This window comes from Urocampus carinirostris, chromosome 11, assembly GCF_059441175.1.
Source record: "Urocampus carinirostris isolate Australia breed hairy pipefish chromosome 11, RoL_Ucar_1.0, whole genome shotgun sequence".
NCBI classification, from domain to species: domain Eukaryota; kingdom Metazoa; phylum Chordata; class Actinopteri; order Syngnathiformes; family Syngnathidae; genus Urocampus; species Urocampus carinirostris.
In genome coordinates this window covers 29,800,467-29,815,211 of record NC_142359.1, presented here as the reverse complement: position 1 = coordinate 29,815,211, position 14,745 = coordinate 29,800,467, and the positions used below count along the sequence as shown (strand labels likewise).

The 14,745-nt window shown below is 39.0% G+C and overlaps 1 protein-coding gene across 1 annotated transcript in view; it reads left to right on the top strand.

Annotated features, from left to right (window-relative positions):
• Positions 1-14,745, top strand: part of dock4b (dedicator of cytokinesis 4b) — a 151,962-nt gene that overhangs the window by 125,456 nt on the left and 11,761 nt on the right. The window contains exons 43-47 of the mRNA XM_088346703.1: positions 3,999-4,118; positions 4,201-4,322; positions 8,388-8,508; positions 10,022-10,103; positions 11,584-11,693. Of these exons, the coding sequence (XP_088202829.1) occupies positions 3,999-4,118; positions 4,201-4,322; positions 8,388-8,508; positions 10,022-10,103; positions 11,584-11,693 (555 nt within the window). The remainder of the gene's footprint in view (positions 1-3,998; positions 4,119-4,200; positions 4,323-8,387; positions 8,509-10,021; positions 10,104-11,583; positions 11,694-14,745) is intronic.

Sequence of the window (14,745 nt, the reverse complement as noted above, 5' to 3'; positions counted from 1 at the left end):
GTTTCTACACGTACGGAATGTTTTTATTAACAGACCTGCTGACTGTATTGCGAGCGTTTTGTTAGTAGCGTTTTGCTACCCTACACAGAAACGGTTTGGGATGAAAGTTATAATATTATTAATAAAGCTTTGAAAACTCTCTCGGTGTACCATCTTTCTTTGTAAATATGTGTAACCATGTATAATATGTACTTGCAACTGTATATTTTTGTAATGTATTTATTTGTATTTATTTTGGACGCTTATTATGATAAGTCTTGCACTGACCAATTAAAACGAAGAGGCGTAACAGACGCGGGGGATGACGGGAAGTGGAAATCGGTAAAGGTGATTGTTTGTGGACACGGCAGACAAAAGTGGATATATATTTTTCTCACCCTTACCTTTAGAAATATACACTTTTTTTCCTTGGATTACTTTTAACGGGACCTGGACTCTGCAGGTCTGCATCATATCTTAACCACCGGTATCATTTTCTATTCATTTTGCCGGCTGTGGTTGTTGAACTGAGAATTATATGTTCAGTTAAAATCGCGTAGAGTTTGGGTTGATGTTGTGATTGTATTACAAATTTTAACATGGGCGCACGCGGCTTATATACAGGTGCGGCTTGTGTAAGTACAAAAGTGTTCATCCTTTTGAAATGTGGTGGGTGCGGCCTATAATCAGGTGCGCTCTATAGCCCGGAATTGACGGTATATATATCCGAGGAGAAAATATTTTGAGGTGGCTAGGTTTTTTTTAGATTTACCAAAGTGAATTTGGCATTTGAGGTGGTTTGTTTGAATTGAAATCAGTGTAGTTTGTGCCGACAGGAGTATTGTCTTTTTTCGTGTGTAGCCCGTTTGAGATTTGATCTAATGATCACACTATTTTTTCACTGTAAACATACTGTAAATTATGGACCATAGAGCACACTTGATTAAAAGCCGCACCTGGTAAATTTTAAAAGTAAAAACATTTTCTACATTTAGTGGCTTGCAAAACTATTTGGCCCCCTTGAACTTTGTGACCTTTTGCCACATTTCAGACTTCAGAGATCAAGATATGAAACTGTAATTTCTTGTGAAGCATCAACAATAAGTGGGACACAATCATCAAGTGGAACACACTTTACTGGATAATTTAACATTTTTTAACAAATAAAAAACGAAAAAGTGGGTGTGCAAAATTATTCAGCCCCTTTACTTTCAGTGCAGCAAACTCTGTCCAGAAGTTCAGTGAGGATCTCTGAATGATTCAATGTTGATCTAAATGACTAACGATGATAAATGGAAACCTTCTGTTTGTAATCAAGTCTCTGTATAAATGCACCTGCGCTGTGATATTCTCAGAGGTCTGTTTAAAGCACAGAGAGCATCATGAAGAACGAGGAACACACCAGGCACGTCCGAGATACTGTTGTGGAGAAGTTTAAAGCTGGATTTGGATACAAAAAGATTTCCCTTGAAACATCCCAAGGTGTACTGTGCAAGCAATAGTATTGTATTATCCCCTAAACTTTCAGCTCATACAATGATAAAACTGATCAGAGATGCAGCCAAGGGGCTCGTGATCCCTCTGGATGAACTGCAGAGGTCTAAAGCTGAGGTGGGAGAATCTGTCCATAGGACAACAATCAGTCATATACTGCACAAATCTGGCCTTTATGGAAGAGTGGCAAGAAGGAAGCCATTTCTTAAAGATATTCATGAAAAGTGTCTTTTAAATTTTGCCATAAGCCACCTGGGAGACACACCAAACATGTGGAAGAAGGTGATCTGGTCAGATGAGACCAAAATCAAACTTTTTGGCAACAATGCAAGATGTCATGTTTGGCGTAAAAGCAGCACAGCTCATCACCCTCAACACACCATGCTCACAGTCAAACATGGTGGTGGCAGCATTGTTTGGGCCTGCTTTTCTTCAGTTGGGAGAGGGAAGATGGTTAAAATTGATGGGAAGATGGATGGGGCCAAAAACAGGATCATTCTAGAAGAAAACCTGATGGAGTCCGCAAAAGAACTGAGACTGGGACGGAGATTTTTCTTCCAAGCGGACAATGATCCAAAACATAAAGCAAAAGCTACAATGTAATGGTTCACCAAAAATACATATTGAGGTGTTAGAATGGCCAGACCTCAATCCAATTGAGAATCTGTGGAAAGAACTGAAAACTGCTGTTCACAAACGCTTTCCATCCAACCTCACTAAGCTCGAGCTGTTTTGCAAGGAGAAATGGGCAAAAATATCAGTTTCTCAGTGTGCAAAACTGATGGAGACATACCCCGAGTGACTTGCAGCTGTAATCGCAGCAAAAGGTGGCGCTACAAAGTATTAACTCAATGGGGCTGAATAATTTTGCACACCCACTGTTTTGTCTTTTTTTGTTAAAAAAAGTTTAAAATATCCAATAAAGTGTGTTCCAATTCAAGATTGTGTCTCACCTATTGTTTATTCTTCACAAGAAATTACAGTTTTATATCTTGATGTTTGAAGTCTGAAATGTGGCAAAAGGTAAAAAGGTTTAAGGGGGCCAAATAGTTTCGCAAGTCACTGTACATAAGCCACACATGACCATAAGCCGCATGTGCCAACATTGAAACTTGAGATATTAACAAAGAAAGACGGTACACAGAGTTTTAATAATAATGTGGTCAGGATGAGTGGTGGAGCCCTTCCTCGCTTGAGTTTGCACAGGAAGTAGAGGCGCTGTTGTGTTTTATTGGTCAGTGATGTGGTGTTGGTGGTCCAGGAAAGGTCTTTACAGATGCGCACCCCCAGGAACTTGGTCCTGCTCCCTCTCTCTACAGCAGTCGATGGTCAGTGGGGAGCGGCAGGTCTGGCCTCTCTAGAAAGTGACGATCACTTCCTTGATCATGTAGACATTTATCAGGAGGTTATTGTCTTCGCACCATATGGTCAGGAGCTGTCGTTGGTCTTATCGCTCTTGGTGATGAGCCATACCAGTGTTGTATCGTCCGCAAACTTCACAAGGTGGTTGGAGCTGTAGGTGTGCAGTCATCTGTCAGCAGGGTGAAGAGCTGAGGATGCAGCACACAGCCTAATGGGGCCCCTGTGCTCAGAGTGATGCTTTTTGAGACCTTTTTGCCTATACGCATCCAGGTTAGTAAATCCATCAGCCAGCTGCAGGGGGAGGTGCTGAGGCCCAGTCTTTCTGGTTTTGAGTGAGTTATTGTGGTAATACGGTGTTGAATGCTGAGCTGAAACATATGAACAGCATTCTTACATGAGTTCTTCTTGTCCAGATGGGGGGTAGAGCAGATTGCTCTTTTTTCGCTCTATATGCAAACTGATATGGGTCCAGGGTGGGTAGGCAGGTTGGATTTGTGCAACTGACAGCAACAAGCTTTGGGTCTCAAAATTCCAGTAGATGCAGAAGGTCCTAGATCAGGGATGGGCAACCCTTTTGTGTCACGGGCTGCATTGGTTTGAAACATTTTGACATGGGCCTGAAGACCTATCCAATTTTTCTCATTTGCATTTATAAATAAATTTACATGCAGATATTTATTTTAAATTTATTTTTATATTTGTTTTTAAATATGAATAGATTTCATCACATTGGTTTTGAAACATTCAGAATTAAAAGAAAATAATACATTCGGCCCCTGCTTTAAGTACCTTATTTAATATTTAGTTTTGTAGTATACTAGTTTAAAAAGCTTGTCTTCTGGCCGCATGTGGCCTGCGGGCCGTAGTTGGACCGTCCCCCCACTTGTAAACCAGCACTTTACAAACAGTGGTTCCAAGCGGGAACATAGGGTTAAATTAACTCAGATAGATAAGAGAGGGTTAATCCATGCAAACCTTTGTTTGTGAGCAACAGAACCTTAAAGTCGCATCTTAAACCGACAGAAAGCTTAAGAAAGTCATCTCAATTGGGGCTAATATGAACAAACTTTCAATGCTTGACATCAGGAGCCCAGAGAGCAATACATTCCAGTAATCAAGTAACAAACGCATGAATTATAATCTGAGGAACATACGTCTTGCAGGCTCATATCCTGGAATATGGCCTCGCCGTGCACGAGAAGGTTGTTCCTCAGGACATGAGGCCCCTCCACAAGAAGCTGGTGGACCAGTTCCATCTGATGAAATCCAGCCTGGGCATACAGGTTTGTGGCTTCCTTTTTGGATCATGAAGATCGAGTAAAAACACCATTTGCTTGACACTATTTTTCATGTGACACTTTTAAGGAGTTTCCAGGTTTAATACGCACAAGCCCTGTCCACTTCACCAATGGAAGTCCACGCACGTGCAGGAACTCGGTGCCAAGCATCATCAGCCCAGATGGCGGCAGAGGAGTCGCCAGGAGAAGGTGCACAAACGCCTATGACTTGGAAGTGAATCAGTTCTGAGGAATCGTTAGTGAAATTGCCATATAGCGGGGGATAGAAACCTAGGGTAATTAGCTGATGGGTTTTGAACTCCTGGTAGTCCGGAACAAATATTGAAATACCCCAATTGCATTTCGATGTGAGTGGGGGCCATAAGAACATATTTTCGTGTTTTTTTTTTGTTTTTTTTTTTCTTCGGATTTTGCCATTTTGTCCAGCAAAAAGTCATCTATACTCATGATGCAGGAAACATTAGCCCCAATCGCATATTATGCAAACGTGGCAGACCTTATTTTTGTCCAGCTGGCTCTTTTTTGCTGTTCCGTGCAGCATCACAGTGCAATGAACTCATGCGACCCAATCCATCAGCCCTATTTCCATATTGCTACCATGTGGTATTTTGTCAGAAAACATGCTGGTCTGGCCCACCTAAAGAGAGATACACAGTTGTGGCCATGATCCATTATCCCTGGTCGACTATTACTGAGACCAAGTGCAGCCAGGGTGCTTTTTGTTTTTTAGTCACATCACTGAAGTTCACCATCGTGGCCTGCTTAAATTAAACTGCATTATTTTGTCTGCAATGCTTCATGCTTAGTCGAGTGATGTCTATTTCTGGGGTCGAGCCAATTTTGTGTCATGGCGGGTCTTTTTTCCGTCCTTTAAGGCTCAGTCACACAGCCTTTTGCGTCTGTATTGCGGGTAAAATTTTTCGATTTTTTTTTTTTGCCCGTGGTTCCCTGCGGTGGAAAATGTGCAAAATTGCCCGGCGACCGTTCCGCGTCCTTCCGGCGACCGTTCCGCGTCCTTATCGGTGGTAACCGCGGCTGCATCGCTGTGCCGCCCGCGGTTACCCGTGGTCTAAAGTTTTGAGCAGCGCAAAACTTTTTCGCGCGGCCAACCGCGTGTGAATTTCTTACAGCGTGTAAAGCACGGCTGTATCTCGTCTGTATCGCGATCTCAAAAGCGTTCAAAAGCGTCTGCTTCACGGGCAGAAATTTCTGGCCGTGATTAGGCCTCGATACGCCCGTGAAGGCTCTGTGACCGGGCCTTTACCCTAAAGTGAACGGCACCCATCTGGCCACAATCCATTATCCTTGGTCGACTATTACTAAGAGCAGGGGTTAGCAGAGCACATTTGTTTTCCTGGGTCGGACCTCCGAAGTGTGCAATTATGGCCTGCCTAAAATGAACTGCACTGTTTTGGCTGCGATCCATTATCCACAGTTGACTATTGCTAAGAGCGGGGGCATAGAGAGCAAACTTGCGTCAGTCATGAGGGCTTTTTTGCGGTTATTTCCGCCCAAAACAAACAGCACCTGTGCAGTCGCCATCCATTACCCGCGGTCGAGTATTGCTGTGTGCTGGGGGCCAGTAGAATTCATTTTTGTCGGGGCTGGTGGCTCTTTTTTCCGTTTTTTCCGTCTTGGGGCGGCAATAGCTCAGGAGGTAAAGCGCTCGTCTTGGGATCAAGAGATCGCAGTTCGAATCCCGGCTCCTCCGTGTTACACGTCGAAGTGTCCTTGGGTAAGATACTGAACCCCTATTGCCCCCAATAAGCAGGCTGGTGCCTTGCATGGCTGCACGGCCGCTATTGGTGTGTGAGTGTGTGTGAATGGGTAAATGTAAAGCACATTGTAAAGCGCTTTGGGAAGTCTTCATTGACTATAGCGCTATAGAATTGCAGATCATTTCATTTCATATTCATCTCTCATGTGGACGTGGTCCATTATATCTAGTCGATTATCGCTGTGAGCGAGTGCATATTTCTTTAATGTTTTTTTTTTTTTTTTTTTTTTTTATGCGTATGCAGTATTTGCTTTTTCTGTTCATATGGGGCCACATTAGTTTTATCCAAAGAAAACGGTTTACACCACCGTTTCCAACTTTGTTCAAAAAGGCAAAATTAAGGAGAAAAAATATTTATGTGCTCGTTGAAATTGTGTGTCTTAAATAATAAGACTGTCTTTTGTCACAATGTATTTTGCTGACTTGGAAACTTTTCCACGTCCTATCCTCACCTCAAACGCTACCTTGTGCTCCTCTCGCCAACTCTCCACCTCAGTAAGACATGTATAGTTGGCCCAGGAAATATGTGCGCGCCAATCAAATTGTGTGTGTCAGAGGAAAAAAAATATGAATGTGTTGAGTGACCGTGCCACGCTGTCTCCTTGTGACATGCTGTCTCCACAGTTTGATCCTGGGGGGCAGGTGCACACAGAAAGATGCTCCCCTCTTGAGATTCCCCTTTTTTTGACTCTGAGTTTTAAAATGTATATATTTTTATTGTGCTAAGCCTTTTGTGTTTCCTTCATTGGAGGAGGCTGTCATTATTTTCCAATCTGACATTTTCTTTCCATTTCTGTTTGTTCTCTTCCCTTCTTTTTCTTTACGGATGCATCTTTGGTGAGTCAAAAAAATCACCAACTACAGTAGACACCCCGGGATACAGCATTGATCAGTTCATAAGTGGGGATTGCAAAGTGAAATGGTCGTATTGGATAGCTAATGCCTCTAATCTCCAGCACTCCAGATAAAAACATCAAATTACCAAAGTAAATAGTTAGTACTAATAACATGTAATATGAATCTATGTTAAAAATAAAGATTAATATACAGTCGATGTAGAGGAAAAGTTAAATCCTATATACCATTGACATGACTTTAGCTGGTCCAGAGGTGTAACAGGTGAATTTCATTGCTTTCATCGCCTTCTTATTTTCAATAATAGTCCCAATCATCAATTGGTTATGGCCATATATTTGAGTGAGGGTAATAATTTGCTTTGTTTCCATAGTAATCATGGTTTTATTTCTCCCTTCAGCATCACTGCAAACTGTGCAGCCCTAGCGAATAGATATAGTACAAAGAATGCGGTTTTATAACGCCGACTCCTAGAGTCATTATGAAGCAAATGATCATCTGAACTGAAAGAGGAGAAATGCATTGTGGGAGGGAGTCTAGCCAATAGCATATCAGCATTTTCAGGATACCGTGGCACAAACCAATAGCAGACCAGACGTCGACAAATAGCAGACAGGCATCTTGAAGATGTAAATCATCATATACACCAGGGGTCGGGAACCTTTTTTATTATATTATATATAGAATTTTTTTGGGGGGGGAGAGAGAGCCACACCATATATTTAAAGACAGAATACAACAAAACCACCAAACCTGCTCTCCAGACAAAATCTAATTATTTAGCACATTTTATTTCACTGTTTGACGTTAGACTATTTGATAAACGGTATAAAATAATAATAATGCCAGAGCCTGTGTCCCATATCTTTGTAAATTTCAAATGCCCCTCCTTGCCGCAATTACTATAGAGTGGCATTTTTGGTTTCAAAACAAGGTGCGAGCAAAGTTCTTTGGTATAAATGTCACAAAATAATGCAAAGGAAAAATGGTGCGCGCGTATAGCTCTGCCCATTCCTACCGCTCACCCCATCCAATTACTCAAGGTTCTTTGTTTTTGGGGTTAACATTTTTTGTGCCTTTTCATCATAAAGTGTCTCAACAATAAACATTGATTTTATTTTAATGAGCTTCCATATAAATAAATATCTAACAATTTTCTGCCAAAACTTAGTTTGTTGGTGTGATACTTTGACTGTAAACTGTTGTTAAAATTGTGTCCTATATATACTGGGCTGAACCCTTCAAGTGAAGGTATTGCCTTGGCTTTACATGTGTGACAATCAGCTCTGAATGAAGCACATTAAAACATGTACAAGTTTCATTTTATTTCTGAGCCATATGACTCATGAAAAGAGCCATATAAGGCTCGTGAGCCATAGGTTCCCGACCCCGATATATACAAACAATGCAAAGTTGGATTTTTTTACGTTTAGGTTCACACTGAATAATTTGTTGATGCTGTGTAGTGGTGAAATACCGTAAAAGGGGTTAAAAAAGCCATCTTATTCCACACCATAAATGAAAACTCCGAAAGGCGGTTGCACCGTATCCTGGGGGTCCCGTTTATGATCAATTCCTATTACTTTTTCGGCACATGTTTTACAATTTTTCATCTCTTCTAGTCTCCTCAGCTACCCGGCAGTGAACCGCTACTCCTCGTCTTCGCTGTCCTCGCAGGCATCCAACGAGGTCAGCAACATTACGGGGCAGTCGGAGAGCTCGGATGAAGTTTTTAACATGCAGGTACGTACTTGAATGCACCGCGGCAAGAAATTCACATCTACAAATATAAATGCATTTTCTACATCAAACTCTGGATAGTTTGCAACTTGAACCGAGGATATAGAATGTTATTCAACTCAGGAATTAAAATGGCTTTAAAGGTTTGACTTTTAAACAGACATGTTTTAATTTTAGTTAAGATGTAACTCTAACGTAAAATGTTCTAGTTGTTTAACTTGAGAGTTAAAGCAGCTTTAATGTTCTAACTCAGCTTTTCCTAATTTTAACTTTTAAAACCACAAATTGGCATTAGGGGTTGGAATTGGGGGGTTTGGTCACCTAATGACTTCCAACACATAAGTTGGGTTGAGCGAGGGGGCTGGGAATCCCCTCCTCTGATCAATCTCCCAGAAAGAGTCAGGAATGTGTTCTTGACTCTAGCCACCTTCCACTAGGGGAATATGGCTCCGGTATATATATATATATATATATATATATATATATATATATATATATATATATAAAACCACAAATCAGAATTAAGGCTCTTTAACTTAATAGTTAAGGAGTTTGATAGCTTTAGCATAGTAGTTAATTAGTTTACTGAGTTAAATCATACTTTACTCATCCTAAATCTTGTTTTAGTCGTTTTATTTTGTTGTTTTTTTGTTTTAGTTTAGTTTTTTTGTTTTGTTTTTCGTCTCCTCCACCCTTTGTTCTTTGTTTTTTATTCGTTCAAAAAAGAAAAAATAAGTTATACAAAAACACAGAACTTTAACTTGAAGCTTTTATTTTATTTTTTGTTTAGCTTTTAGGTACTCTTTAAAGCTTGTTCCCCGGGTTAAAGCAATTGAACTCAAGATTTGAAGGAGTGTAAAATTTTCTGTTTTGAATACATTCCTAGCGCCAACCAAAACCCCCAAAAAGATAAAAAAAAAAAAAAAAAGAAGAGTTTATTATTATTTGAGGAATGAGCTGACTGCGGGTGCAATCATGACTTAGCCAGGAGAGTAGTAAAATTTAACTTAAGAGTTAAAGCTTTACTATTTAAGCTTATCGTAAAACTTAAAGGCATTAACCTTTTTCTATTGTTTTTACTTTTTGGACCATTCAGTAACTCTTTAAAGCCTTATCAAAAACAATTTAATTAGAGAGTCAAATCAATGCTGATTTTTTCACTTTGAGTCAAAACTGTTTGACGGAAGAGTTAAAGTAGCTTTAAAGCTTCGACTCCAAAGTAAAAATGATAAACAAGCTACGCTGGAGATTTCCAAATTTCCAAGTACCAGTTTGCTCTTTTTTTCCCATTTCTTTAGTTATGACAGAATAAAAATGGGATGAAAGTCAAGGTACAAAGCGAGGAGCTCAAACTACTTTCAAGCTTTCGTTAAAGCCTCTTGAGACGTTTTGAATTTGGACAACACAAGGCCAAGTTGATGTGTTGATGTTCGGCGAGCTCTCCCACAAGACTTGTCAAGCAAGGAAATATAAGATCAATTGTGACAAACTTTTTGTTTTTTCTCCCTTCTGCCAGCCCAGTCCTTCTACCTCAAGCCTGAGCTCCAACCACTCGGCCTCGCCTAACGTCACCAGTTCAGCGCCCTCCAGTGCCCGAGGTTAGAGTTGCAAGACACTGGCACTACAATCAGGTCAAAAGTAACAGAAATTGGGGTACCAATTCATGCTTGATAACATTTAAAACCAACAAAGCAACCCAGGGTTTTTGGGGTTGTTTTATGGCTTATTGACTTTACTGAAACTTGAAGGGTTAATTCAAATGTGTCCAAATTGCAGCCCATGGGCCATTGACAACCCTTCGATCATTTTTTCAGGGTTCAGGAGCATTTTGTAAAGATCACATTTGACCCTAAAACACATTTTAATTTTAGACATTAGACAGCTTGTCTTGAATATACAAAAAATAAATTTGCAATTTATAAAAAATTTGATTTCTTTCGAGAAAATTGATCGTTTTTACAAAATCTTATCGAATCCTACATAAAACTCACTCACTCACTCACTCACTCAGCAATTATCAGGTAATACATTTTAAATTTTACATTTTTTTCTAAACAGCATCATTCTAAATTTTACCGAATTTGCCGTTATTTTGGTTGTAGTTTCGAGCCCTTCAACAAATTGGACTTATTTCTGAAACCGCTTGATAAGAAAATCATTTGTTTAGTCAAAGTTAATGCTGCATTTGTTTTTATTGTGCTTGCTTGCAGCAAAAGAATGGTTCCATTTTGAGTATTGCACTCTTGCAAAGATTGGGCTATTTTGACTATAATTAAGCGCCTGGACAGCTTTTTTTTATTTTGACCACAGAAGTCATTTAAAAAAGAGTGCTTATAACATCAGGTTGGTTTACTTTGACTATAGTTGAGGACTTTCACACCGTTGTTCTTTGTTTTAAATATTGAAGACTTGCAAAGCATATTGCATATAATGCCGGATTTGGTTATTTTGACTATTACTGAGTGGTTGTACACCGTTGTTCTCTAATTTGACTATCGAAGCATTGTAATAAAGATTGCTTAAATAGCTATTGTTGGGCTATTTTGACTATTGGTTAGTGCTTGTGCATCGTTGTTCTCTCTTTTGACTATTGAAGACTTGCAGAGAAGATTGCTTATAATGTTGGGGTTGTGTTATTTTGGCTATTATTGAGGGCTTGAGCACTATAAAAAATTGGAAAGTAGGTTGCTTATAATGCCACGGTTGGGTTATTTTGATTACTTTTGAGCACATTGGCCTTTTGAAAAAGTTGGATTTTTACATCTTGAAGGTTTTGCAGTCTTTTCCGATTCTCCTTGCAATTTCAAAATTCATCGATATCTTCTGTTTTGAGGGTCCCTTGAACTATGAACTTATCACCGCTGTTGTTGTTTTCTTAATACATTAATTAAGAGAGAGGCCCGCAGGTGTATTGATCATGCTGGTAAAATTGCTTAGCAATGATGTAAAACAGAGTTTTTATACAACCCTAAACCAAATGATTTGTTCAAGGCTGGGGGTATGGCCATCACCGTGTTTCGCGAGTAACAGTCTAACGCCTCCCCCGCCGCTCTCATGATTCATCACCGCCCACTGCAGGTTCACCGCAGATGGCCGAAAAACACAAGCACTCCAGAGAAAACGCCTGCCTGTCGCCTAGAGAGAGGCCCGTCAGTGCCATCTTCCCCAACCCGCTGGACCCTTCACAGGTTAAATGGAAAAAAATATTAAAAACTCATTAAGGCGCAAATATAAGACGCTGTTCATTTAGTGATGTGTTAATGCTAGTCGCTAAAGTGAGACCTTTTAATTGCTGTTAGCATTAGCGGTGCTGTGGTTAAAACCATTTACAGTCTTCTGTCAAAATAATTATGCGCGGTAAGCCGTCTGTTAAGAATCGCTAAGAACGTGGACATTACAAAAATAAAAGGTCTTACCCTATTTACTGACAATATTCCTTTTTTTTAAGCTATTCGATCTTGTTTTTCTAGTAAAATGAAACAAGTTTGCTTCAAATAAGCTAAATTATCTCATCTAGAACATAGTAGATTGTTTTGCTTGTTTTAAGCATTTTTTTTACGAATCGTGGATGAAAATATTTCTTGAAAAAAAACCTCAATTATATACTTTTTGGTCTGTTCTTGAACTCTTTAAAGCTTTAACGCAAAGCTTTCGCTTTCATGTTCTAACTTTTTGAACAATTATTTTTCCTTACTTTTTGTTGAGTTCTTTATTTCCTTAAACTCTGATTTAAAGCAGTTTAAGCATTGACACATCGACAAATCTTTAACTTTTGGTTAAGCAGTTTTAAAACTTCAATTTAGGAGTTAAACAGCTTTAAGGTTTTAACTTAAGAGTTAAGATTAATTTGAAATCGGTTTAACACAATCTTTAACTTTGGAGCATCGACATTTCTTTTTAAATAAACTGTAAAGCTTTACGCTGGTTAAAGCATTTTAGCTCAAGTAATAATCACATCAAAATTGTTCACTTGGAGTTAAGCAGTTTTCAAGCTTCAACTCAAGAGTTAAAACATTATTGACTCAGCTCAGCGCAAAGCTTTAACTTTGAAGCGTTAACTTTTTAACCACTTTTCAACTCTTTGAAGCTTTACACTGAGTTACAGCAGTTTCATTCAAAAATTAACACGGAGGTAAATTTGTTTTCTTGAAAAGAAAATGTTTTAAAGAATATTTCTACATCTTATATACTACAAGAAGTATGTCTGTATATATTATGCTTTTGTTGTTTGCGCAGTTAGCCAATTGTGCTAGCATGCTAGTCGTTTGTTTGTTAGCAATCAAAGATGACCTTCTGCGTTCAGGGCATGGTTCGTCAACCTTTTTGAGCCGGAGAACTACATTTTACTTAACTAATTATTGCGAAGGGCTACAAGTTTGAAATGCATCTATAAAATTGCAAATTGTTCTTACTATGTTGTTACAATGTTATTATTATGTTATTACTAGTTTGTAACTACTAAAAGTGAAGGTAAAATATGCCCAGTAAACCACTAAACATTGTTTTTAAAGACACTGATCATGTTGATGATTTATCATGCTTAGTTAGACACTAAATTCCCAGAAAATCACTATGACCCTCTTCTTGTGAGCTATTTTAGACACCAGTCCACAGGCTGCTCAGGTACTCTTAAGGGGCTACCTGGTGCCTGCAGGGAGTATGTCGGAGACCCTGGATTTAGGGAAATAGCTTTAATCGCTCAAAGAAGGAAAATATAAATAAGCGCCCACGCACACCTTTTTAAACCTCCTAAAGTGTTTGCATTCAATCAATGAGCCTTTCAAGTATTGACGCAAACGCCATTGATCTGCCGTAGCAGTGCCTTCACCAAAGGCGATAGCAAGCGTCGAAGCCTTTCCAAAGAATGCAGTGCTCGCTTTTCCCTTCCAAGGCCAACGTGCTAGCTCGTGAGCCTCAATGCCAGATTGTTTTTAAAAAAGAAGTAAGAAGAAGAAGAAAAAACCCAGAACAAATATGTATTTGCTTTTCAAGGCCATTCAATGCCCCCGCGATTTACCGGCACACAAGTGCTGTAAAAAAAAAAAAAAAGACCGTCAAGTTCTTGCTTGTAGCTATTAGTCACTTATGTAGTATTGATTGAATGGAAAACTTAGGTAACCGTAATTACACTAACGGACTATAAGCAGTACCCAAAAAGCCCAAATTGACCATAAATTTGAATGTACGGCTTATAATCCAATGTGACTCATATGCGGACAAAATTGGAAATGGGTTTTGTGCATCATTGATCAGTCGATAAATTGTATTCCCGAAAAGGATAGCAATTATAAAAGCACCGATTCCAGGCGGCTAGGTATATGGATGGTTCACAATCGGATAAGATTGAATGCCATGGGAATCAAACCAGAATCACAGCAGAGGAAGCACTGAATTCTATCCAAGGCATTAGCTCTTATCTCATAAAAGGCTTGCGAATATCAAACCTCTAGGAGAAATTCATCGTTTTGAAGTCTAAAACGGTAACCTACATGAATTTTATGAGTCCAAGAATAAAATGCTTTGAGATATGAAGAGTGAATCAGGCGTCTGAGGTGGTGCGTTTGAATTAAAATCAGTGTAGTTCGTGCGGGCAAGAGAACTTTATTATCTCATGATCACACTATTTTTCGTTCACGGTACCAGAGATGAATGTTTAGAGAATGGAGAAAAACGAAAGTCGACCTGAAAGATATAAATAAACGCAAAAAAGCACGATGAGTGTAACACCTTTTTGGTATATCTGACTCGGACTTTAGAGTATACGACATAAATACATTGTAAATTGTACCTAGGTATTGTGTTTATAGTTTAAGTTAAAAATACATTGTTTTAATCATTACCTCTCATATTCAACAACGTTTATCACTTTCAATGCTTTGTTTGAGCTGAAAAAAGTGTTTTTTGTTGTTGTTTTTTTTTTACTAATTTTTGATAAAAAAATAGGGTTGCACATTATACAGAAATAAGTACGGTATTACCTTCACACCCTTCTCACCTTTTAAAGCCTTGATCCATTTTCATGCCTATCATTGTCTCTATATTCACGGTGATATATATTCATATATGTTAGAGTAGAGAGGTTGCTGTTTCACTTTTTCTCAGCTCAAACTAAGCATTAAAGTAACAAACGTTTAGAATACGCGCGTCCATGAATTTCTTCCTATTCTTCATGAAAACCGAATTACTTCCCACAAAGCTGTTATCTCCATTCAGTTCGGAATGACCAAATTACTTCCTACA